Source organism: Ambystoma mexicanum, chromosome 3q (genome assembly GCF_040938575.1).
Source record: "Ambystoma mexicanum isolate Mex_15411 chromosome 3q, UKY_AmexF1_1, whole genome shotgun sequence".
NCBI classification, from domain to species: domain Eukaryota; kingdom Metazoa; phylum Chordata; class Amphibia; order Caudata; family Ambystomatidae; genus Ambystoma; species Ambystoma mexicanum.
The window spans coordinates 230,350,556-230,375,408 of NC_090926.1; the positions used below are offsets into that span (position 1 = coordinate 230,350,556).

The window sequence follows — 24,853 nt, forward strand, 5'->3', positions numbered from 1 at the left end:
TTGCATGAGGTTGCCTTTACCTTGAGCGTTGACGTATTGCCCAAATCAAAGCATGCGAGTATTCATCAAATGCATGCAAGTCTCATGCGTATTAGTCTGTGCCCCTGTTCGGAACACGTTTGCTTGTGGGCATGGGGCCTGTGGTGATCAGGTGTGAACTTGTGCCCCGAGAAGGCGTGACTGCCAGAGCTCAATGAAACACGTCTTCTCCTTCCGAGATCTGGAATTGCAAGCGGTGTCTTGCGGGCATGGCTCACGCATGCGCAGAAGATCAGGCATGGCGTTTTCCTTAACGGCAGGCCCATGTGTCTCACGGCCTGCTGGGAAGTGTAGTCTTTGGGCAATTCTCCGTCCCTGAGCTTTTTTCCTGAAAAAGGATGGAGAACTCACCTGGAGTACTGTGTTGTGGACCCACACTTAAGGTCAACCCCTTCACCATACCATACCACACAGCACTAGCAACGTGCCCAGCCCTGACAACGTCTTGGAGGAGGGGGCTGGTGGTGATGCAAAAACCTTTTTCCGCACCAACTAAAAAGGAGAGGCTGGAGACGAAATATAGGGTTCTGGATACAGCTCCTAAATGCCTGAGACCTCCAACGCCAGACTCTGTAGTCTCGATTGCTACGAGGACAAAGGTCATCTAAACCATCATCCTCTTGCTCAGTCCCACCTGACCCAGAGGGAAGGAAGCTGTATGCGGCTGGAAAGCACATAAATACTTCTGCTGCGTTTACTTTTAAGGCTGCCAACACCCTAGCCATCCTTGCACGCTATGACAGAACTTTTGTACAAGTTGGGACCCATTCTCGAATTCCTGCCAGAGTACACAAAAGTGGAGGCCATGGCCATCTTTCATGAGGGGGGGGAAGTGGCATCTGACCATGCAATCACAGTCGCCCTGGACATTGCCGACTCCGGTTACCGGCAGGTGGGCAACTCAGTCAACTTTTGCTCAGGGCACACAAACTTCAGGCAGGACGTCCAAGCCAAGGTGATTGACATGCCTTTCGACAGGAATAACCTTTTCGGCAATGCAGTGGACAAATCTCTTCTCACCATTAAACGCACACAGGCACTGCACGCACTCTGTGCACGCTGCACAAAGAAAGCGGTCTTTTCACGCCCAGAAACGAAAGGTGGTCTGAACTTTCAAGCTGCTCAGCTCTTCCTACTGCCAGCCCTCTTGCTCCACTGCACAGGAGCTGTATAAAGGCCATTCCCAGGCCTATATGGGAGGTACCCAGCATTATCGCCACAGGCCACCAGGACGCAGACGCTGAAGGAAGCCTGGCTGGCTCGGGTGCCGAAACCTCACTTCAGTACCCCAGTGGGAGGCAGCTATCGCAGTTTGTCGAGGTGGTGCAGCATCTCCATGGATGGGCGCTAGACGTCATCGAGCTAGGACACTCTCTCGAGTTGCAAGACCAGTGCCCCCTGCATTCCTCCGGTGATAAGATGAGAGCAGCATGGAGCCCAGCCAGTCAAAGAAGGTGAGGCCATGCTGCTAAAAGGGGGTTTAGAACCTTTCACTCTGTGCCTCGGTGTATACTCCAGATATGTTCTGCTTTGCAAGAAGTCAGGCCGGTGGAGGTCCATCATGGACTTGCTCCGTCTCAACAAATTACTAAAGTCACAGAAATTCTGGTTGTCATGTTACAGCACGTGCTCAGCCAACTGGAAGAGGGAGATTTCTTGGAGATGCTGGATTTGGAAGATGCATATTTCCACATCCGCATACACCCAAAACATCAGAGGCTCCTAAGGTTCGTCGTCCAAGGAAGACCTTACCAGTTTTAAGGCATTGCCATTTGGCCTTTTATCAGCCCCCAAGGGTGTTCACCATCTGCATAGCCCCAGTGGCAGCATTCCTTCGTCGCAGTGTATGTCTACCCCTATCTGAATTATTGGCTGGTCTGGTCTCGTACTCAAGCCCAGGCTGCACAGCATACAGCAGATATGATCCAGACTTCTCTGGGATTCTCCATAAACTAGCCCAAATCCACCATGGTCCTGTCCCAACATGCACTGTACCTGGGGGCCTGACTCAACAGTCTCATGCCTTGCGGCCCCATCAGAGGAAAGGATACGTACCATCATAGGAAAGGTATCCAGTCCATCAAATCCCTGTTGGGGATGATGTCTTTCTGCATCCATTTGGTCCCTCATTGCAGGTTCCACATGAGACCTCTTCGGGGGTTCCTGGACGCCATGTGGAAGCAGACCTCCAGTTTAAGGAATAAGGCAGTCCTCAATCAAGCGTCCATGAAAGCACAAGGTGGTGGTCCATTTGCCTTCACATCTTGTGGCTAAGGCCAGGGCTCCATCTACACTTGCCTTTTTCAAACGCAAGTGGATGCGTTTTACAGTGTGGTACCAGTCAAAGAAGATTTCTCCATGGTGCGTTACGGTGCCACAGCCTCTTCCATACTTGCTCTCGCTTGCCAAGGCTGGCCTTTCCCATGCATCAAGGTACACCTGGCCGCGAGTACTAAGGACTCATTCTTCCTTTATGCCGTCAGACTGCCAGTTTTCTTTGCAAACCCTTCTTGGCCTGCTGAAAGATCTTTGCATTTGCTGGACTTGGTGCGTGCCTTAAAATTCTATGTTGCAGGCACAAAGGGTGTTTCAAAGAATTCTCAGCTTTTCATAAACTTTGGACCTGTGGGACATGGGAAGGCCCTATCTAAAGCATCCATCACCAGATGGCTCTCCTGCTGCATCATGCATTGTCATCAGCTGGCCAACAGGCTGTTGCCAGGCAGACCGAGGGCCCAGTCCACCAAAGCAATCGCATCTACAATGGCGTTCCTTCCTCTCTGGTGTTCCCCTACAGGATATCTGCAGGGCTGCTTCATGGAGGTCTACTCACACCTTCACGAGATTCTGCATGTCGGAAGGGATTTGTCTCGTGTCGAAGAAGTGGTGCTTCACTAGGTGTTTGCATGAGGCGAGTCTGTTCCAGGGGTACCTGTATTGCTTCTGTTGAGCCTTGGCACCTCCCAGGGTTCTGTAAGCATACTGCTGTGTAATCGTATTCATAGCATGTGAATCCATGTAAGACCCCATGCTGGAGAAGGAACAAGTTACTTAACTGCAACTCTTGTTCTCCAGCATGGGGTCTTACATGGATTCACATGCAAACCCTTCTTCCTTACCCTCTATGGCTCGTCTTGGTTCCTACTTCCACTTGACGTGCACAACCAAATCTGAAGATGGCCACCAGGTACGGAGCGAAGGACGAGGAATGTCATTGGTTGGGGCAGTATGACCCAAAGTGACAGGAATAGGTTCTACAAGTAAAAATGCAGTTTTTTTGCTTAAAGCTAAACTGCTTTATTTCAAAGACGGATTCCCAGCATGTCCACAGGGAATATTCATAGCATGTGAATCCATGTAAGACCCATGTTGGAGAACAAGAGTTGTAGTTAAGTATCTTGTTCCTTCTTGTTGACCCATGACAGGCTGGGGCACATGTCGAAGACTTCACTGCCCAGGGCAAATTATCACCTTAGCAAGCCAAAGCCGCACAAACTTGTTGAAGCTACTAGCTATCAAAATTACAATGTGCTCTCTTTTCAAAACCTTCTGAGGCGGGGGAAGAGCATTCTCATCAGCGCAGATAATAACGCAACCAAGTTCTATATCAACAAGCAAGGTAGAACACACTCAATAGCATTGTTGCTTTTCGTGCAACACATTTAGCAATGGTGTCTCAAAAGAAACATTCACATACAAGCACAATATGTTCCAGGGGGAACGCAATTGTCTTGCTGACAGTTTACGCACAGTCCTGATAAAACAACATTAGTGGGAACTCCACACCACTACACTTAAACAGATTTTTTCACAATGGGGTAATCCAACAGATGCCTGTTTGCAAAAGTGGAAAACTCAAAATCTTCCAGCTTTGCATTCAGGTACCCTGAACAGGCTCTGCACTATGGATGAGTTGGTCTGGGATATTTGCATATGTTTTTCCACCGGCACCACTGCAGCATAAGGTAGTACACAAATTACCCCTAACAATGATACTCATCATAACATTTGTATGTTGTACTCCTGCCTGATCAACATGGTCCTATGCCCACCAATCAATCTTTTTTTATCATACTGCAATTTGCGATCACAACAGCTGTATGTAACCCATCTGAATCCTCAGATAACCAGTTTGGTAGCTGGACATCGAGGCCATAGAATTTGGTCATTTACTTCTTCCTACGTAATGTTTTCGGATTTTAATGGAGTCAAGAAAGCCTAACATCAGCACTTGTTACTTGAATAAATGGAAGCGATTTGTGGTCTGGTGTACTCAAAAATATCAGACATTATCGCTCTCAAAGCCATTTGTCTCTATACACAAATAGTTTTAAGAACACTTCATAGGTTCTCCCCAAAATATATCTACAAATACAAATTTCACGTCAATTGAATTGCCAGCCTTCCCTTCAAAACAGGCGTAAAAGAGCAATGCACACATTTGACAATGTGCCGGTTGGGCATTACCGTAGTAGAATGAATGAACAGAAAAACAGATTTGCTCTTTGTTTCAGTGGCAAGAGGAAGAGGAGGAGATCCTATAGCAAAGTAAAGCATTGCTAGATGAATTGTTCATACAGCTATATTACACACTATCAAATAGCTTCTGTTTGCCCAAAAGCACACACTACACTCAGTGCAGGAGCAACGCTCGCTTTCGTTGCTAAAATACCACTTGGAGCGATTTGTAAAGCAGCAACATGGGGCTCAGTATACACTTTCACGCAGCATTCTCGTGTAGACAGTCCAGCAAAAACAGATCCACAAGTGGGACAAGCAGTCTTTAGCCATTGATTTGCAACTGTCCGCTCATCCACCAGCATCAGGTACTGCCTAATAGTGTATGCAAACCATGGGAATCTAAGCAGATTGAAAAGCCTCGGAAGATCAACATTTCTTGCACAATGTTTCTGTGGCTTGATGCGCTTGGAATCGCATGCACCCACATTCCCCTATTTGCGCGAAGGCATAGTGCTACAATATGCACACCTTATGCACTCATTTCGGAAAAACAATCTGAGGATGTCAACACATGGGCTATTGTGGTTACCTGTACACATGGAATAGGGATAATGTGACGGGAACACCCCTGTCAACGCCCCCTTTTCAAATCTGAAAAAAACAAAATGTAATATTCCTCATGACGGATGATGACCCATGTAATTCTAAGCAGACAAAAGCCACAAATGGTGTATTGAATTTAGATAGTGTTTGTACTTAAATGTGTAGTCTTTTATCTAACATCTTTGTAAGTGTTAAATGTACTTCCCAACAGTACCCCTCCATACTTAGTCCAGCCTGACTGTGCAGCTTTGCTACTATCAAGGGAGTGGTTAAGTTAAACTTTGGTCGTGACATCCCTGTTGCTCAGGTTAGCTTCTGTAAGTCCCACAGGTAGTAACCTTTCCGAACCTGGCTTGGAGGAAGATGGCCAACAGAAGGGGCAGAACAAAAGCACGGCATACAGCTCAAGGTTTAGCTATTTTGAACTAATATCGTTGTTAAATGGCTATCTCGCTGTAAAAATATATGGTGCTGCGTCGGTGCACCCAAAACAGTGGTTGAGGTATCGCTGCTAAGAGCGTTCCAGTTTTTACTAGTAAGTGTAACAAATACAATAATAAGAAAATAAAGGGGAAACAATAAGGTATGTAGTACTGCTACTCAAAAAGTTTTTAAATGGGGGACATGGGTCCCCTGCAGTGGTAGTCACAAGGACTTACCAACACACCCAAAATGAGTGATTTAAGGCAGGGAGTAGTGTCAGTCCAGGACCATGCAAACTATCTGCAGATATGTTGGGGTCCCATTGAAGTTGACAGAGAAAGCTAGCTACTCAATGTTAACACTATAAGATGTTTATTTTTGCATAAATCTATATTTATAAAAGTGAAAATATGTGGGGCTGGGTTTGTGGCTTGTCAAAGCATTGTTCCTTATACAATTCCAAACCATTTCATCCGATTTTGCATAGTTACCAGCTAGGACCCTCCGGACATTACTGGCTACATAACATTTGGACACCTCACCCCTTTCCCTGGATTTCAGAAGCTTCACACATGAGACTGTTGCCACAAATTGGCAAAACCTCATTGTGGTCATAGAAGGACCGGTCCTAGAATGCACAGTTCCTGAGACCACACCGGACCAAACTGCACCATGCCAGGGTGAGGCAACAGGTGAGGAGAGAGTACATTAGGTCCCAGTATGCAGCAACACACCAACTCTCGAATCTTCCCAACCGCTGCTGCGGGGTATGTCAGCCAGCCACACACACCGATTCTCAGTGCAGTTTGCTTCAGAGTGCAAAGCACAGTAAGCGAATCGTAACCATGACCTAAGGGATCATCGATTTTCAACAATTGAGTGTTGTCATGTCTGTCCACAAAACCCGTTCGGAGAACAAGTACTTTTTACCAGTATACATATATATTCAGATGAACGTAGCCAGTGTGCCCTTACTGCACCTAGGGAAAATACCTTCTTTGTTAATCTTCATTCCTCATGAATCAGCGTTTATGCAAGCAATGGTAGAGTATTTCGAGGTTCCCACAGTACCTAGTTAGTATCTGTTTAGAAATTATTCTTAGTATTTAAGCAAATTGACTGAAATTAACTGAACCTCATCAGACACGCCACCCAGAATTCAATCCATCAATGAATACTATATGGGCACTTTCACTTTACAATTCGAAAACCCTGATAACATATGGTAGAACTCTGTAAACCCACCAGCCACTCCAGTGACTATCCCAGGACGTTGGTCAGTTGAAGAGGGTTTGACCAGTCTAACAGATAACCGAGACCTCTGGCGTATCATTGTGCAAGGTAAAATGGATGCAGGTTTTGGAGCCCTCACAAACACTCATTTCCATTGGGACACTAGGTGGAACTGCTAATGGCCTCATTTAAAATGTCCTGGTAAATCTAGTGTGGGAGACCGTATCCACGTCTACAGCATGTTATACTGGGTTTCGTTTTCTGCCGGGGATGGAAATGGAACAGGAATATGGGTGCTCTCTGGTTTGGTTTGCCAACCAAGGCGTAAAATGGATGTACAAACATGGCAGCTGTCTTTGCACACGATCCCTATGGAAAGAGCTTTTTTCACAGGTGTTAAAAAAATAAATAAAAAAAATACTCCATAGAGATTTCATGCTCTCCACTTACATCAAAATCTGATGGGGGCAGAGGGGCTGCAACGAGTGGAGTTTTAACGCAGAGGTGATTTCCGACTCCATCGGAAATTCCTCCAAAATGGTCAGAGTGAGATAAACACGCAGAGTACTAGTCTCTGCATGTGTTACAGCCTTCAGGCCATTTACTTGCCCAAAACAATTAGGCCCTAAGTCGTACCCTACTGGCTAGCGGTTTAGGTCCATGGGTGCCAAGTACCCGAGTTTGAAGGCCTAAGTTGAATAAAGCCACCATCTGTAGCTTGTCCAGTTTGAGGTCTGTAAAGATGTGTAAGCAATTGGGGGATATACAGGTCAAAACTGTGGCATATGCAGGTGATGTATTACTGCTCTTAAAAAATCAGATATAAGTGTTCAACACTTATTAGATATTATCTAAAAATTCTCACTAGCTTCTGGCTTTAAGTTGAACACTGACAAATGAGAAGTTCTACCCCTCAATATATATTGCAATAAAGATCACACTCAAACTGTAGGTATGAAATGGTGTCTGAAAGGCTTTAAATATTTGGGCATCCATGTATCTGCATCCAGTAAAGATATCATCAAACAAAATACTGAAGCCCTACTAAGAAGAATCAAAGATTCAACACCCTTTTGATCCCCCTGTATCTTTCCTGGTGGGGCCATTTGGAATCTATTAAAATGATGTCCCCCCATTGTTCTTTATATGTTGCCAACTCCGTTTTCCCTTTTCCTTTTCAAATCTATAGGTTCCTGTTTGGCTAAATTCTTATGGGGGGAAAAAGAGGCATAGAATCTCTTGGCAAGCTAAAAAAAAAACTCATGCCCATGGTGGAGTAGGATTTCCATATTTAAAAAAATACTATATGGCTTTTGTTTTGAGGCAGACGCAGCAATGGTTTACCCACAAAGACTCAATCAACGTACCTAATTGAGTACTCCTAGAGAGAGCTATGGTCTCCCCTATAACCTTGCAGGTTTTTACCTCATCAAGGGGAAAAATAGATTCACAAAACATACTTGTATCTGCCTAAGTGCCTATTTTCTTAGAACATATATGTTCCCCTCTGTTTTAAAATCCTCCCGGTTCATCTCTCCTTACATTTGGTTTAATCCATTCATAAGAGTTAATGGAAAATCTACTTGTTGGAAACCATGACTGTCTCGGGGCATTACGTATATCAATCAGCTTTTTTTACAAGGTGCTCCGATCACCTTTAATGAATTTGCCAGTAACTTTGATGTTCCAGTCTTCTTTATACAGCAATATTTGACTATTACCTATGCAATTGTGGAAAACTATGATGTTTTAATATGCAATTCCAACATTCCTAATGCGCAGAGATTGCTACATATGCTAAACCCTGACATTACCGCCTCCATGTTTTACAAAGTCCTGTCTGAAAGAACCACTTCTCAAACTTCGGAAGATCTCCATATTGATTGGCAGCAAGACTGTACACTACTAGATAACCAACTACATTGGCCTTTAACGTGGAAGAATATATCCAAGGTTACCACATCAGCCAGCTTGCTCTAAACCCCTACTTTTTTATCACAGCGCTTATATTATTCCTGTTTCACTCTTCAAATGTAGACTAGCGCATAACGACAGATGCTGGGGCTGCCTACGTGCTCAGGGCTCTTTTCAAACATATGTTTGTGGAATGTCAACATGTTAAACCATTTTGGAATTGCGTGTGGAATACCTTCAAAAGTATTTTTAACCTACAACAAGATTGTTGTTTTATCTAACACAAGCCCCCATTAATATTTTTGTCATGGTCTTACCATGTATGATTTTGCATCTCCCTCGCCCCTTTTGTATATGTTCCGTCTCTCCTTTTCATGTTTTGTTCTGTGTGTCTTTTCGTTCTGTTATACTTATCCCTTGATTCAAAGGTTTTGGATTTCTCTATACAATACTGTTATATGTATACTTGGTTGCCATTTCTAAAAGAAAATGTTTAAGCAAGCTCCCAGTCTACTCACAGATGTGAGGAATTGATGAAGCTGGGCAAGCACAGATTTTCCAAGTATGACAAGTTGGTTTCTTCCACAGATTTGCTCTGCATTGAGTTTCTCAGTGGACCCTGAGTGGGCAGATGCAGATTTGGCCGGACTCCAGTGTTGGTCCCATGCCTCAATGGACACAGGCAGTCTGGTTATGAGTCCGGAAGATGGCACACTGCTTTTGACCGAGCGCTGAATTATATCCATGTGTCTTCCGAATCAGAAATGTACGGTCCAGACTCCCCCACGCAGTTGAATGAGAGCCAAAGCAGTGTCTGCGGGCAAACTGTTAACCTCCTGCCCTCAGGAGTCCAAAGGTAAAGGACCTCCTGAGTATACATTAGGGTCTATGCCCCAGTTTCCTGACTGAGGTCCATGACCTCACTGGGTGCCTCAGCAGCATTTCACAACACAGAGCATGTGCAGTTAGTCACTGCTCTAACTCCACAAAACAGAAGTGTACGCCTCTGTTAGGGGACTTCTCTGATTAAACAGCTTCCACTGTGTTTCACAAGATGCGCATGCACCACACCAGGTGTCTGTAGCTTGCATGGCTACTTAATGGTTAAAGATCCCAAGCTTTGATGTTTGGAATAGGATGAGCCTGACTAGCTACAGCACAAAGCTGCTGTTCTGCATTGGCAGGGGATTCTTTACATAGTGTGCACTATTGACATTTAAGAGCCCAACATTATCAATTGCAACTGGATTAGACTGACTGGCTAGTTTTCTGCAAATACCTGGATTTATCACTTGCTCAGTCCTAGGTTTAGAGGAGGGCGTTGGTCTCACTCAGGTAGGGTTTAATGTTAAAGGTATTTATATCGTACACCATCACCAACTGAGTTGGTACCCAGGCGCTCAGGCGGATCTGTAAACAAGAAGGCGGGTGGGTTAGGTTAATCTGGTGAAGAGGGAGTAGGGGAGTGAGAGAAGTGGTGTGCTGTTGGTGAAATCAGTTTGGTTTCCACAGTGCGCTGAGCTTTGGTGTGAGTATCGGACTGGAGCGAGACCTTGTGTGCTGTTGGTGCGGTTTGTGTTGGTTGTTGCGGTGTGGTGAAGTGCGTGTGGTTTGCTGTGACGAGAGATGGGTGTGTGGATTTTCGGTGAATTAGGTATGCAGAGATTTGAAGTTAGGTTAGTGGGTTGTATGTTCTGGTTCTAGCAGATCTTGTTCTATTTAATTAACATTCCTATGGGTAGGCTTAGTAGCTACTTCCCATTCGTAATCATCTAACTGTTGTAGGTGATGGTGCGGCGCGTTACGGCTGTATTGTCTTTGAAGTTAGAATAATGGGATTGGGTATGTATAGTCCCTGCTCTGGTGTTGGTGCTTCGGATTGGCCGCCCTCTATTCCCTTGCTATCTATTTTGACGGTGGTCTGTTGAATCTAGGTTGTAATTCGGGGGCCACAGTGCTATTGATGACTCGTCCTTGTCCTTCCTTCTTGGGCCGAATATGTATTCAGTCTTTAGTGTCATCCTATCATAGCTATCGCTGTTTGTAGTTTGGTATGTCGTAGAATGTTTTCCTTAAATTCTGTTTGTAGTTGATTGCTTGGTGGTATCTGGGATCGTGTGAGGTGGGACCAGGAGTGGAGGGGGTGCCGGGAGGGGAAGCGGGACTCCGCGGGATCACGGCAACGGGCCGCGAGACAGAAAGCGCAGCCCCATCCCACCCGTCCTCCCCGGGACTCTACAGGATCGCGGCAACGGGCCGCGAGACAAAAAACGAGGCCCCCTCCCACCCAGCCTTACCTGAACCCGCCAGGGAGGACGCCGGGGCTTGCAGCCCGGGATCCGGGTTAGTGGCGGCGAGCCCGCGGGGAGCACGAGTGCTCGCCGAGAGCCGGCCCACACGGCCCGCCGAGCGTCTCTCACCGCCAGGAAGGGAGAGGAGGGAGAGACGGCTTGCTCGGCGGGGCGGTCCGCTCTGGAGCGGCCGCGGGCATGAGCCCACATGGTGGGAGGGAGAGACTTCCAAAGGGGGGAGGGACTCACGGGATGGAGTTGCCTGGGAGCGGGACTCTCCTGGCAGGCAGCAGAATCAGGCACTTTGGGAAACAACGGCAGCCTTTAAAGGAGGCGGGACATGGCTATACCAGCCAATGGGAAGCCAGATTGACAGGGGAGGTTTCCATTGGGGGGGAAGCAAGTCACTCACATCACATAAAAGCCCGGGAACTAATCCAGCGTTTGTTCTTGATTTTCCTAGTCATACGAGGAGGACGAGGAGAGAAGGAACAACTGGTGGGCCTATCCGGACACCAAGGAGACTTAGGAGGGTTTAAGTCACGTCCCTGGAAGGCTGCCTAAGAGTGGAGTAACTCTCAAGGGGTTCGTGGACTATATTTTCTTTAGTTTAAAATCACAAGAATAAAGTATAATTTCAGCAACCCAACCCTGGTCCGGGTCTTGATTTCTACAGATCGGTATCTTCACTCATTGTTTCAGCTATGTATGTGCCCCTGTGGGCGTTCTTCTGGTTATGCAGTGAAGAGCCAGGATTTGAGCAGTTTCCGGAATAGTAGATGGTTTCTTGTGTTACGTATGTTCTTTGGTAAGTCGTTCCAGGTTTTTGGTGCGAGATGAGAGAAAGAAGATCCTCCGAGTTTTCTTTTGTTGTAGGGTTTCTGTTCCAGGTGGATGTCGTTGCTTGATATGAGCTTTCTTGTTGGGTGATGTAGGCGTAATTTGTCTCTCAGGAACTCTGCGCCTTGGTTGTGGATTGCTCTGTGTGTGATGCACATTGATTTGAATTTGATTTGTTGTTTTATTGGTAGCCAATGTAGTGTTTTTAGCGCAGGTGTGATGTTCTCTTCTGGGTAGTTTGAGGAGCTGTCTGGCCGCCGCATTTTGTATGCATTGTAGTTTTTTTTTAGAAGTTGTTCAGGCATACCCAGGTATGGGCTGTTGCCGTAATCTATTCTGGACTTGATGAGAGCGATGATGGTAAGTGTTTTGTTGGCGAATGATAGGAACTGTAGGATCCTTTTTGCCGCTCGCAGGAGAAAGAAGCCTTTCTTGATTAGAGCGTTTACTTGTGGCTCTGTAGTAAGTTTGTTGTCCATCCGGACCACCAGGTTTTTTACAGTTGACGATGGGGCTGGGGTTGTACTGAGTTCCCTTGGCCAAGGGATGTAGTGGTTGTCTCCTCATTTTTCGTGGATGATTAGTCATTAATGTCTCCAACATCCCCTGAAAATCAAGATATTGAAAGGACCGTCCTGACTGCTTTCCCCTCATGAGCTTGCATGCAGGGGAAAGCAATTTGTTGCATTATGGCCATAGCCAGGGATTTTATTGTCACCTTGTTGAGGTTCTCTTTTTGGGAGGGTCATCGCAGCTGTATCAAGACACACACATCTTCCCGGCATAGTGCTTCATAAGGAGAAATATTCGGCATATTAAGTTTCTTACACTAGACCTTGGTTAATGACCGTTTCATTGCCACCATGTAGCTGCACAGCCATGAACTCTGGAATCCCTACCCCTGAGATCAAGAGTAGAACTGTTGGCCAGACCTTCAAGACTGCTTTAAAATAAAAATGCCACCTACACCTGGGAGGAGCAGGCACTGTGACATGCCCCCCCATACTACTTGATAAAATGGCAAATAGGGTACTTTAAATTGATCAATTGGTTGTGCTCCCTGCCATCTCTAGTTTATGCATCCACCTCCCCTAACCACCAACTTGTTGACTGTTCTTGTACTTAAGGCACAGGTTTTTAAAAATGTGTTTCCATTCTTAGAGCCCTAAAGGCCTCCGTTTTTGGTTTACTGTCAATGTGCTGAATAGGTCAATACAGAAGTCTCCCGCTGTGGAGGGATGGTTACAGACTTGGAGGGAAAACAAGCTAAGTCACTGGTATGAATTGGAGTGAATTTTAATCGGGCAAGAGCATCCCCCATTTAATCCCAGATACAACTTTGCCCAAGTGCTTGTATGACCAAAATCAGCCTGAGTTGTTGGATGTGAATACCCCCAATGTGTTCTCAACTGCAACTGCCACAGTTTTTGACCTTTGTGTTCATCAGAGGCATTTTCACAGGCTACCTTTCATTATGCGGTGGCACAAAATCCTGGTGTACAATTGTTTTCATATGCCTCATCGAGGAATGGGGTCATCATACACTTCTCAACATCTCAAGTGATATTTAGGTATGGAAATATGTGACATTCCTTAAAGCCATCCCTTTTTTTCATGTGGCTTTGTGGGTACATCATGGTGCATATCTGAACTTTGTGTATGTTTGAGCTTAACACTATTAAATCCCTCCTTGAGGTTCATGGTGAACTACTTACCTACATCTGTGGTGTTTATTTCATTTTTTAAATGGCTTAAAGTTTTTAACTTTGATTATACCGGGTAGGTTTTTTACGTATATATGGTACGAGCTCAAATGCCATACATATCTCTATTCCTTATTGATGTGCTCTTTCTTAGCACTATTTCAGAGGTCTGCAACCTTTAACTCTTCAGATGTTTTGGACTACAACCCCCATAAACACTAGCTTGCGACATCAATTTTGAGGGAGCATGGGAATCTCACTCCAAAACCTATGAAGGGTCGCAAGTTGCAGACCCCTGCACTATATAGTGTAACGAATTGGGAGGTTGTGATAAAAGAAATACACACAATCTTGCTTATCTGCGTTCAACTGTTTGATGTTCATGCTATAAAGTTCCAAACTTTGAATCACTCCATCAATTCGACTATTCCTCACTAACCATGTGCAATTAGACAGGTCTTGGTGGATTCTAGGCGCCTGCATTGTCATGTGATAAATATCAACACAACCTCTTGAGTAGTAGGAATGTGTCATTTGCAATAGTTGACCTTAATGTTCAGTGTTTTTGGTAAAAACACAAGTCCTTTGAGTGCATACTGTGCAGCAGTGTTCTTGGATGAATAGGAATCTACAGAGGGGGGGTGAGCCCTCTGTAATGCATAGGAGCAGAACCCTACCAGGTGGTGCAAACAGTAACATGCCACAACCAGGAGTGTGTACACCCACGGTACTTGAGCCCAATATTCCCAGTGTGTTTTTTTTCTGTCTTCTATCTTTTTGCTGCTCTCTTCCAGGAGCTCATCCCAAATAAACTGATGTTGGGGAAGGAATCCATCCCGCTATGTGTCGTTGAGCAGCGCGGCAATGCTCTTAAATGCCCTAACCAGTAGCACATTGCCATACGTCTTTGAATCCCCATGCTAATATCTTGCTTAATTCCTTCTGTTAGAAGCAGCATATTTTTAAGTGGCCAATCACTATGCATTTCCATATTAATAGGGTCTCTTTACATTTTGATTTGTGAACATCAAAATCCCAACTTTGTGCTTCTGTGCAGAGACCATCCTTTCTATTGACACACTAGAATATGCTTAACCAAATCTACAGATTAAACATGTGATTTCCCACCTCCCCTCTTTGCTAGACTGCTCTGTCGCAAACCTTTTTTGCTTTCTGAGGCAGGTAATTGCTGATCTTTGTTCTAATTGGCAGCTGACAACAGCTTGTCATCACAGCTTACCCTAACAGCTTAAATTCTTTTTTTCCTGGTTTGCAGGGAAAATTGAAATCAAGATTCTAACGACCGGGGCCTTCAATGATGACGATGACACGCACTGGCTGTCAGAGGAGGACACCAAAAACCTGAAAGACATTTTTTTAAATATATTGGTAAGTAGGGGCTGAAATCCCTCACCTAGATTTCAATTTGTTTGCAGCTTGTCATGCCAGCAACAATAGGCTCAAGTTTTGCTAATATGTGGGGTTATATTTGCTTATTTTGGGCTAACAGTGGAAGATCGTTTTTAGTTGTAGGATTATTGGACAATTGAATAACACCAAAGTTATGAGAGATCAGTGTCCATTCTAGTGTACAGTAGAAAATATCAATTTATTTGGTTCCCTTTCAGAATCAAGGCACAGACTGGCATGGGGAGTAGACAAATTGACTATTTTCAATTTGCAATGATTTGAGTAAAAGGCTGGTAATAATGTGAAGGCAAAGTTAACTGGTAAAAGGCCACCAACTCTCAAAGATGCTAGCAATCATCTTTGTATTTTGTTGGGTCTGGAGTTCGTCCTTGGTGTCATGTGTTGCCATGTTTTAACCGAAAACCTCAAAGTAATAGCGAGTAAGTTAATGGGTCAAATGTCGACTGTAAACAGTAGTGAGAAAGGACCCAGTACCCCTGATAAGCTAAAATGTTATCCCTTCCATCCTGGGAAGCACCTTATTAGGGAATCCACACCAAAATATGCACAAATACAAAAGAGAGGGAATAGTCTGAGGTAGTCTTTTTTAGGGTGACTATTTTGGGGGACATGGGTGCGTTATTTGTGAATGTATACCCAAGTGGCTCCAAGGTGTTTTGAGGGCGTCTGGCCTCTGGTCTTGTTGGATAGAGGCATAGGGTCTGTGATGACCCAGGGATGGAGAGGGAGGCAGTTTTATGGGGTGGGTGAGTGTGTCTGAGATGGAGAATGAGTTTGGGGATCGGTGACGGCCATTATAATGAATGTCGATTAAAGGGTCTTTCTGTTAATTTCTGGGGCTTCTGGAGTGTATAGCTGGAGACTAATGGTTCCACCGTAAGGCACAATCTTTTGTGAGTACAAGAAGTGGGGCAGAATGGGACGATTTTTATTAAGTCGATGGTTGCTGGTGAACTCTCAAAACTGGTGGGATAAATATGTAGCCCAGACTGATGAAATTTAAAATAAAAACGCAATCCCACTTCAATAAGGTGGTTTGCATGGCACCCTCTCTAGAACTCTTTGAAACAATGGATTGAAATGGCACATTTTGAAACCTAATTTCCAGTAGTTAAATGAGCAATTTCAAGTACTATCTTCTTATGGCTCTTCGGTACCATAATTTCTGACCTGGTGTTGATAATCACCTCTGTAGAGGAGCCCATGTTTTAAGAAGAAATATGGTCCACTTTTTAGCAGTCCCTCTTCTGAACTTGTGTTGGTAAGCTTCTGTCAAAAGGGGTCATTCCTTTGAGCCAAAAGCTATGTAGGGTATAACTTCTACTTCTTCATCCAGAGTTTTAGGGTTTACAGGTTGATCTCCATGGGGAATCGTCACCTCCCTCCCCAAAACCTTTTCCTACTCTTTGGGCATCCAATACTACATTTACTTGTTCCAGCTTGTGGAAAAAAGCTCTTTCTAAAATTCCCTGAGCAAATTTCCCCCATCCCTAACTTGGGTAGGCCTCCTTCACGTTGTTTGGTGCAATATTTTTACATCGCCCCTATAATCGGGGTCTATGACACCAGCTAGTACATTTGGGCCATATCGCCAAGCCAGACCGGATTTAGAGGTGAGCCTAACATGGGTACCAGGAGGAGGCACGAGAACCAAGTCAGTGAGCATTAACATTCTTTTCCCCAGGTGGTATCCTTTCCACCCTACTGCTACAAAGGTCAAACCTGATGGATTTTTCTGTGACTACAGATGAATCAATTGCTCGGTTGCTGAGTTTCTCAAACTTAAGGGTTCCCCAGTTTGTATCCACCGAGCCCGATCCCGTTTCTGACACCATATGAGAGGAGCCAGGAATGAGACACGGACACAGAGGAGACATTTGTGGCTACAAACTTTTATTTAAATGGGAAAGGGTTGGAAAATGCCTCACTACCCCTAGTCTAGGAGGAATGTCCCTATCTCTACCAAAAGCTAATGAGTCTGTCAATGTCAAGATGTTCAAAGTCCTTTGTCCGTAAACCTATTCTGGCCCTCACACTCTAAAACAACTATAAGATGCAAAGGGTAATATGCCTTGTCATCTTAAAGTATTCAAAAGTGGTCAACGTTCAACACCGCAGTTCAAAATCCAACAAAAGGTTTTCTTCAGACAACCTCCTTTCCTGGGTTCTTTGCATTCAACATCCAATTTCAAAAGGAACCACCACGTTTTCAAGAGCTCTTTTCTCTCCCCTCAGAGTGTTCACATAGCTTGTGGGACTTGCTCTGCTCCCTTCCCTAAGGTTTCTCTTTACTTCCAGTTTCAAAGACACCTTTCTTCTCAGGGCCTTTCCTTTCAGCACTTCACAATTCAAACCATTATTGCTTTTCTTTAACTTCTTCGAAGAGATTGGTTCCTCCGACGTATTCCACATCTATGACAGGTAATCACCACAGCTGTGCTGCTTCGGAAAATTTTCGGCTCCTGCGTCGATGACGTCGATACACTGTCCTCGAGGGCCTCCGTCAAGCCGACGTCACCGGATGTTATAAGTAGGACGCACAACGCCCGTAGCCTCAGTTCCGTTTTTTCCGCCAACGTGTTCGCTTCGGAGATCTCGGCGCACCTCAGTTCTTCTGTTACTTCTATCGGTTCTTCGAACTTGGTGTTTTGTGAAAAAGATATCTTGTCTTCGTCGTCTTCTACCCCGCGGTTGGGATTCAAGAAGTGTCGGGACTGCGGTTCCATGATGTCACTTACGGACCCGCACGACATCTGCCTCTGGTGCCTCGACGAGGACCACGCCACCGATGACTGTGACGATTGCCAGCCGTTAACGTCAAAGGCCTTGTGGGAGCGGAAGAAGAAGCGGACTGTAGGTAGGGTTTCCAAACCCCGAAAGTCAAAATCCGCTGGGCTTTTGACTGACGATTCGAGGGGCGACTCTTCGAGACGTCGGCGTAAGTCCAGGGGGTCTCGGTCCTGGAATGGGTCCCGTCATTCCTCTGCCTCTTTGAGGCACTTGCGGAAGCGCCGTCACCGGTCGCCCCGTCCTCGTCCGAGGACTCCACCAGACGGCGGGTTGCTTGTCCCAACAAGCATTCCTCTCCTGTGGAATGGGATGCATTTCGTATAGAGATGATGATTTTCCAACCGCAGGGCTCCGTTCCGACCGCGCCTTTGAAAGAAGTCGGTAGGGAACGTGCTAGGGCCACTGTTTGCCGCCTTCGGGCTCGGGCGGTCAGCACGATCATCGGGAGCCTTCGAGGTCCGGATCGGACAAAGTGGATCGCTCTAGCCATGCCCGCTCCAGGTCCTGGTCCTCGACGCCCTCGAGACCGGCAGAACCTGTGAGGTCTTCTAAGAAGACATCAACACCATCAGCGCCATGTCCGTCGAAGGACACTCTCGAGGCTCCGCCTCCGAGGAAGTCGTCGATGGCATTGGCGCCGAGGCCGTCGAAGGACACGCTTGGGGCACCGTCCTCGAGGCCTTTGTCAAAGCCATCGGTGCCACACTAGACGTCGACGCCGATTCCGTCGAAGCTCTCGACGCCTTTTGTGGAGGCTTTACCGGAGGTACCCCGTGCATCGGTGGAAACTCTGAGGAAGGCTCTGAAGAAGTCAGTGAAGCCTGTATTTGAACCTTTTTCTGTGCCTTCATCCAGGGATTTATTCCAGCCTCTGGATTACATCTGTGAGGTGGATGAAGGGTCTGATGAAGGTTTGGTTCCTGATGATGTTCCTGACGAACTCTTGTCTGGTCATAGCCAGTTGGAAGACCTGCGTCAGCCTTTGCACAACGCCAGTGGTCTGGATACCTCTCCGGAGGTTGAGTTTGGTAGGCCTGAGCTTGGCACGCATGCCGAGTCTTCATACCGGCGTCTCATGCCGAGGGTGGCGGAGTATTTGGGGTGGTCTGCGCCACCAGTGGATTTTCTGCAGGATGACCTGACAGATATCCTTGACCATGGTCCACCCACTCACCCGGTGCTGCCATTTCATATGGCTTTACAGAGAAGGGTGGCGGCGGCTTGGACTGCTCTGGAGAGTCTCTCGGCAGTGAGCAAGTCATTGCTGAAAAAATACTGTCCAGCCAGTAGCGACCCCTGCTTCTTGACGACACACCCCACTCTGGAGAGTTTGGTGGTGCAGGCGGCTACAGCCCTGGCAAAGCAGGCGTCGTACCCTACCATCCCTCCTGATAGGGACAACAAACGTTTTGATGGCTGGGTGAAGAAAGTGTTTTCTTCAGGGGGTATGGCTTTACAGGCAGCCAACTCTGTGTGTACCTGTGGAATTGTGTGTTTTTAGCGGCTGAACATATTCCCGAAGGGGAGGAAGGGGATGGTTTTCTTCCCTCGTTCAGGACGGCAAGGTTGCCATGTGTGAATCCGTTCAGTCGAGTCTGGACATGGCAGACTGTGTCAGCCGGTCCATGGCGGCGAGCACCGTGATGCGCAGATTTGCGTGGTTGCGGAAGTCGGGGTTTGCTCCTGACGTACAAGCCCGGCTTCTGAACATGCCCTTTGATGGTGTACATCTTTTTGGCAGCAAGGCTGACGAGAGCCTTGAGAGGTTGCAGACCCCAAAGGCTGCAGCAAAGTCCTGAGCACTGCAGTCCGCCAACCTCCACCTTTTTCGTCCTAGGGGACAGCAATGGAGGGGAGGTTCCTTTCGATGCTACCCGTCTTTTGGTAGATCGAGTGGAGCGGCCAGTCAAAGGGGCCAACGTAGGAGTACCAGAGGTGGAAAATAGGTTACTTGAGGTGCAAATGCTGCTTGAGCAGTTGCCTCTTTGCCCTCAGGCACTGCCGTAGCCGCTTCAGCTTAGTCATGAGGCCATGTCCCATGGTTCGCTGGTTGGGGGAAGGCTGGCGCAGCATCTTGTGGAATGGCGTGCCATTACTTCAGATGTGTGGGTTCTGGAGATCATAGCCCACGGCTACTGTCTTCCTTTCCGGCAGATGTCTCACGACAATCCACCAGGGAATCTCTTTGAAGAGTCTGGATCCGCTCCTTGCACAGGAAATCAAATCCCTGCTGGAGAAAGGCGCCATAGAACTGGTGCATGTAGCGGAGAGGAACAAGGGATGGTATTCCCCATATTTGTTGATTCCGAAAAAAGATGGGGGGGGGTGGGGGATTGAGACCCATCATGGACTTGCATGGTTTGAACAAGCTCCTCAGGAAGGACAAGTTCAAGATGGTTACTCTCTCTCAAGTCCTCCTGGCCCTTCAACTTCAGGACTTGTTGTTGTCTCTCGACCTCAAGAATGCGTACTTTTATGTGCCGATTCATCCCAAGCACAAGCAGTACCTGAGGTTCGCAATTGGAGACTCGCACTTTCAGTTTCGGCTCCTGCCGTTCGGATTGACCTATGCCCTGAGGGTCTTCACCAAGCTAATGGTGGTGGTGGCAGAGTATCTCAGGAAAGGGGGGGATTCACGTCTACCCCTACCTGGACGATTGGTTGATCAGGGCGCGCTCTCCCGAGCAAGTCCTAGATCATCTGTCAGTCACCTGCCACTCACTTCACAAGCTGGGCTTCTCCCTCAACTTAAAGAAGTCCCACTTGACACCTACCCAGCGGTTCCAGTACATCGGAGCAGTGCTCGACACATCCCTAGGGCTGTATTTTCCTCCCCAGGTGAGGGCTCATCACATTCTGCAGATGGTGAACAAGTTTCAACATGCCCAGAGTCTCCCGACGTTAGAGTTCTTGAGGTTGCTCGGCCTCATGGCATCCTGCATTCTCCTGGTGCCAGAGGCCAGGCTGTGGATGGGATCTCTGCAGTGGGCTCCCAAGATGCAGTGGTCACAGTCCTCCGGCAGGATGTCAGATCCCGTTCAGGTGCCGCCCTTGATCGCCCAGGATCTTCTGTGGTGGGCCGTCAAAGGCAATCTGATGACGGGGGCGCCATTTTGGCTACCCTGGCCGGAGGTAACGATCGTGACGGACGCTTCCCTCACGGGTTGGGGAACTCATGCCAACGACTTGACAGTCAACGGTCGTTGGTCTCCGTGGGAGTCCAGACTCCATATCAATCTGTTGGAGCTGAGGGCCATCAGGCTAGCTTGAAGGCTTTTCTGCTGTCTGTGCGGGGGGAAGAATGTCCTGATTCTGATGGACAATACAGTGGCCATGCACTACCTCAACAAAAAGGGGGGAGGGGCAGGGTCTCTCGCTCTGTGCAGAGAGGCGATGCAGTTCTGGTTCTGGGCCATCCAGCAGGAAGTTTTGATCTCGGTAGTTCATCGGTCCGGAGACGAAAACACAGTGGCGGACGCTCTGAGCAGGCAGAGCACGGTCTCTCACGAGTGGGAGCTGGCTCAGGAGATTCTCCTGGATATCTTCGCCCTTTGGGGGACCCCACAAGTGGATCTCTTCGCCACCAGTGTCAACCGGAAGTGCGAATGATTCTGCTTGTGTGAATTTCCTCCAAAAGGGCCTTTGGGGACGCGTTCGTAGTGGAGTGGTCCTTCCCACTGCTGTACGTGTTTCCTCCAGTCCCCGTCATTCTGCAAGTGCTGCGGAGGTTATGGAGGTTCGGTTCCCAAATGATCTTCATTGCTCCGGCATGGGCCAGGAGAACGTGATACCCGGACCTTCTCGACATTTCCATCTGCCCTCCACGCAGTCTTCCCTACCGAGATGATCTGCTCTCACGGGAATGGGGGTTTGGTGCTCCATCCAGAGGTCAAGTCCCTCAACCTTCATGCTTGGCTTCTGAAAGGTTGAGGTATAAGGATTGGGACCTCCCTGAAGACCTGTTGGAGGTGTTGCTTTCGGCCAGAAGGCCTGCAACAAAGTCCCTGTACCGTTGCCGTTGGAGAAAGTTCTGCGACTGGTGCAGGGTTAAGAATGTGGATCCTTTTTCATGTGCCATTCCTGTGGTTCTGTCTTTTTTGCTTTTGTTAGCCCACAAGGGTCAGGAAGTGGGTACCATTAAAAGTTACCTGGCGGCGCTGTCCATGTTTAAGCGCTCGTCAGAGGAGTGTTCTTATTTTAAGATTCCTTTTGATTTCTCAGTTTCTGAAAGGGCTCACTAATGTGTTCCCACAGTCACCTTTCCAGGTGCCCGGTTGGGATTTGAACCTGGTTCTAAAATTCCTAATGGGAGCTCCGTTTGAGCCTTTACATTCTTGTCCTTTGAGACTGTTGACCTTGAAAACTGTATTTTTAGTTGCGGTCGTCACTTACGCTCGCAGAGTGAGTGAGTTGCAGGCACTTTCCGTTAAGCCACCCTTCAGTGTTCCATAAGGACAGGGTTGTCCTTAGGGTTCGTCCTTCTTTTCTTCCGAAAGTTGTGACGGAATTTCATTTAAGCCAGAATGTCATTCTTCCGGCGTTCTATCCTCCTCCGCATCCTGGTAAGGAAGAGGAGAGACTGGATCCTAGGAGAGCTTTAAATTTCTACATCTCACGCAGGTCCCGGGTCAGAGTGGACGATCAGCTCTTTGTAGGATACGCTGGAAGGCGTTTGGGACAAGCTGTTACTAAACGGACTTTGTCTAGATGGATTATCTTGACAATTTCTGAATGTTACCGCCTGGCGGGTAAGGACCCTCCGGTAAGCTTACGACCCCCTTCTACTAGGGGTGTGGCTGCCTCTACTGCCCTGCAGAGGGGTGTTCCCATTCATAACATTAGTGAAGCAGCCCCATGGGCCTATGTCCATACTTTTGTTAAACACTACTCCTTGGATTCTATCTATGGGCAAGATTTGGCCTTTGACAAGGCGGTCCTCTATTCTGCAATTTGATTGGGCATTCTAAAATTCTAAATTCTTTTCCCACCTCCTTACGTTGGTACTGATTTGGGAGTCTGTCATAGATGTGGAAAACGTCGGAGGAACCAATCCCTTCGAAGAACAAGTTACTTTCTTACCTGGTAATGTTCTTTCGATGGGATGTTCCAACGACATATTCCACATCGAACCCTCCCAACCTGCCCCTCTACAGAATTTCTTATGCGATTGCAGATTCTGTTTCCACAAGGCTTTCTGTAGTCATACTAGCAGAAGATTGGTGCCACACGTTCTGGGAAAAAAAACTACAACTGAGGCTACGGGCGTCGTGCGTCCTACTTATAACAACCGGTGAAGTCGGCTCCACAGTTGCCCTCAAGGACAGCGTAACGTCGTCATCAACGCAGTTCTCTTCTCTGCGTTAAACCGCCAGCACCCCTTGCCACCTTCCCGAGGTCACGTCTGCTTCTCTGCTGTTTGCCACAGCACATCCTTCCTCCATGTGGTATTTGTCAGTGTTCCCGACCGGCAGGCAGACCCACCTCTGCAGCTCCTTCTCCTTCTCCTTCCCATGACTGCCTTGCCCTCCATCAACTGAGTTCGGGTTTCATTTCAAACTTCCCGGATTGGCTATTTCATTTCCAATAACTAGATCATTGCACTTCACACTCAGTCCCAGTAATCATTACTACGCTGCCATTCTTTGTCATGTCAGTGTTTAATAAGTGGTCTCAAATTGGTATTTGTGGTGGAAACAAAAGTCGTTTTTCTAAGAGGTTGAGAAGTGACATGATAATATGCTGTTAAGGTCTGGGGGATTAAAGGAACATCTTTAGAAGGGAGAGGGGTGTATGTGATTTCCCCCAATGATGTCACTTTATCTCCCTCAGGGTTACCTCCAACAGGTGGTCCTCCCTGGCAGCACCCACAGTCAGGATCAGGGAGCGGCTGCCGTTCCCTGGCCACATGGGGAGAGCTACCTCAGGGAAAGGAGGGATGACCTCATTGAATTCATCACATAGGTTATTAAAACCTGTTCTACTACTTATTTCTGAACCGGATCATGTTGATTTGGGGTCAATGGTCAATTTGTCTAATATATAAATGTATTCATGACATGGCACCTAGTTAGCTGGTTTCTAAAATCAGTCGATCACCAGTCGCTCTCTCTTCGCTCTATCAAGCAAAATGTGTTGGATGTTCCGCATCCCATTTTGTCTTTCAGAGTGATCGATATTTTTCAATCAAGGGTCCCCCCCGTCTTTGGAACGCATTGCCTGCTGAACTCCGGAAGACATCCTCTGAATCTTTCGTAGAAAACTGAAGACTTTTTTCAATAATTTCTGCCTCCTTATTTGTTCTAAGTTGTTGCTCCTGGAATTGAACATCTGAGCCAAGATGCAGGTCTTCCTTCTACCACAGATTATTAAGACTAATAAAACTGCTTCTCCACGCTCAAATTCAAAAGCCTGACATGTCTTAACCAAAGCAATTGATCTTTTTAAACTTCATCCAGAAAGACCGGCCAACCGAAAAACCTCACTACCAAGATCATACAAACGATCAGAAAAGTGTATATAATATTTCATATAGTGTGTAATCCTGAATTTACACGCTGTAAGTACATGCCGAATTACATTGCATTTTCAGAGACCGGAGAAAAATTGCAATGGGACACATACGGAGGACAAACCCTAGCAGGCAGAATTACAGTGGACTGCATGAGAGCAGTAAAGTATGAGGAAGTAGAATGCTGAAGAGGAAAGCCAGGGACGCGAACAATCAAGCAGCATGTAGAAAGGCATAACGAGGACATGACCAGGCATTTTAAAACATTAAAAGTTGTGGCAAAGCATGCAAAGGCAGAACATGGCAAAGCAGTAGCATGGGGTTGTGGCCAACTGCCAGGATGTGAGGACTTGATTCCTACAGCTCCTGTGTGATCCGTCCTTATCCTGGCCATAAAGACGCGTTCTAGGCAGTGAGGAGTGCATTACTACAAAGTAGATTAGCTGGGGAGCACGAATAGACTACTGGTGCCGGATGGTTGAAGCGGAACAGTGTCCCGAGACCACAACAAAGAATGCGGCCGCCGAGAGCTAGAAATCACTGAAATAAGCCCTTGCACACAGCAGTGTAGTGGAATACTAAACGGGTACACCGCCCGGACCAGCACCAGTGAGATT

General features: G+C 46.9%; 1 protein-coding gene across 3 annotated transcripts in view; it reads left to right on the forward strand.

Moving 5' to 3' along the window:
* Positions 1 to 24,853, forward strand: part of OS9 (OS9 endoplasmic reticulum lectin) — a 596,790-nt gene that overhangs the window by 504,295 nt on the left and 67,642 nt on the right. For all 3 annotated transcript variants that reach the window (XM_069653613.1, XM_069653616.1, XM_069653615.1), the window contains one exon: positions 14,784 to 14,896. In XM_069653613.1, coding sequence (XP_069509714.1) covers positions 14,784 to 14,896 — 113 coding nt within the window. The remainder of the gene's footprint in view (positions 1 to 14,783; positions 14,897 to 24,853) is intronic.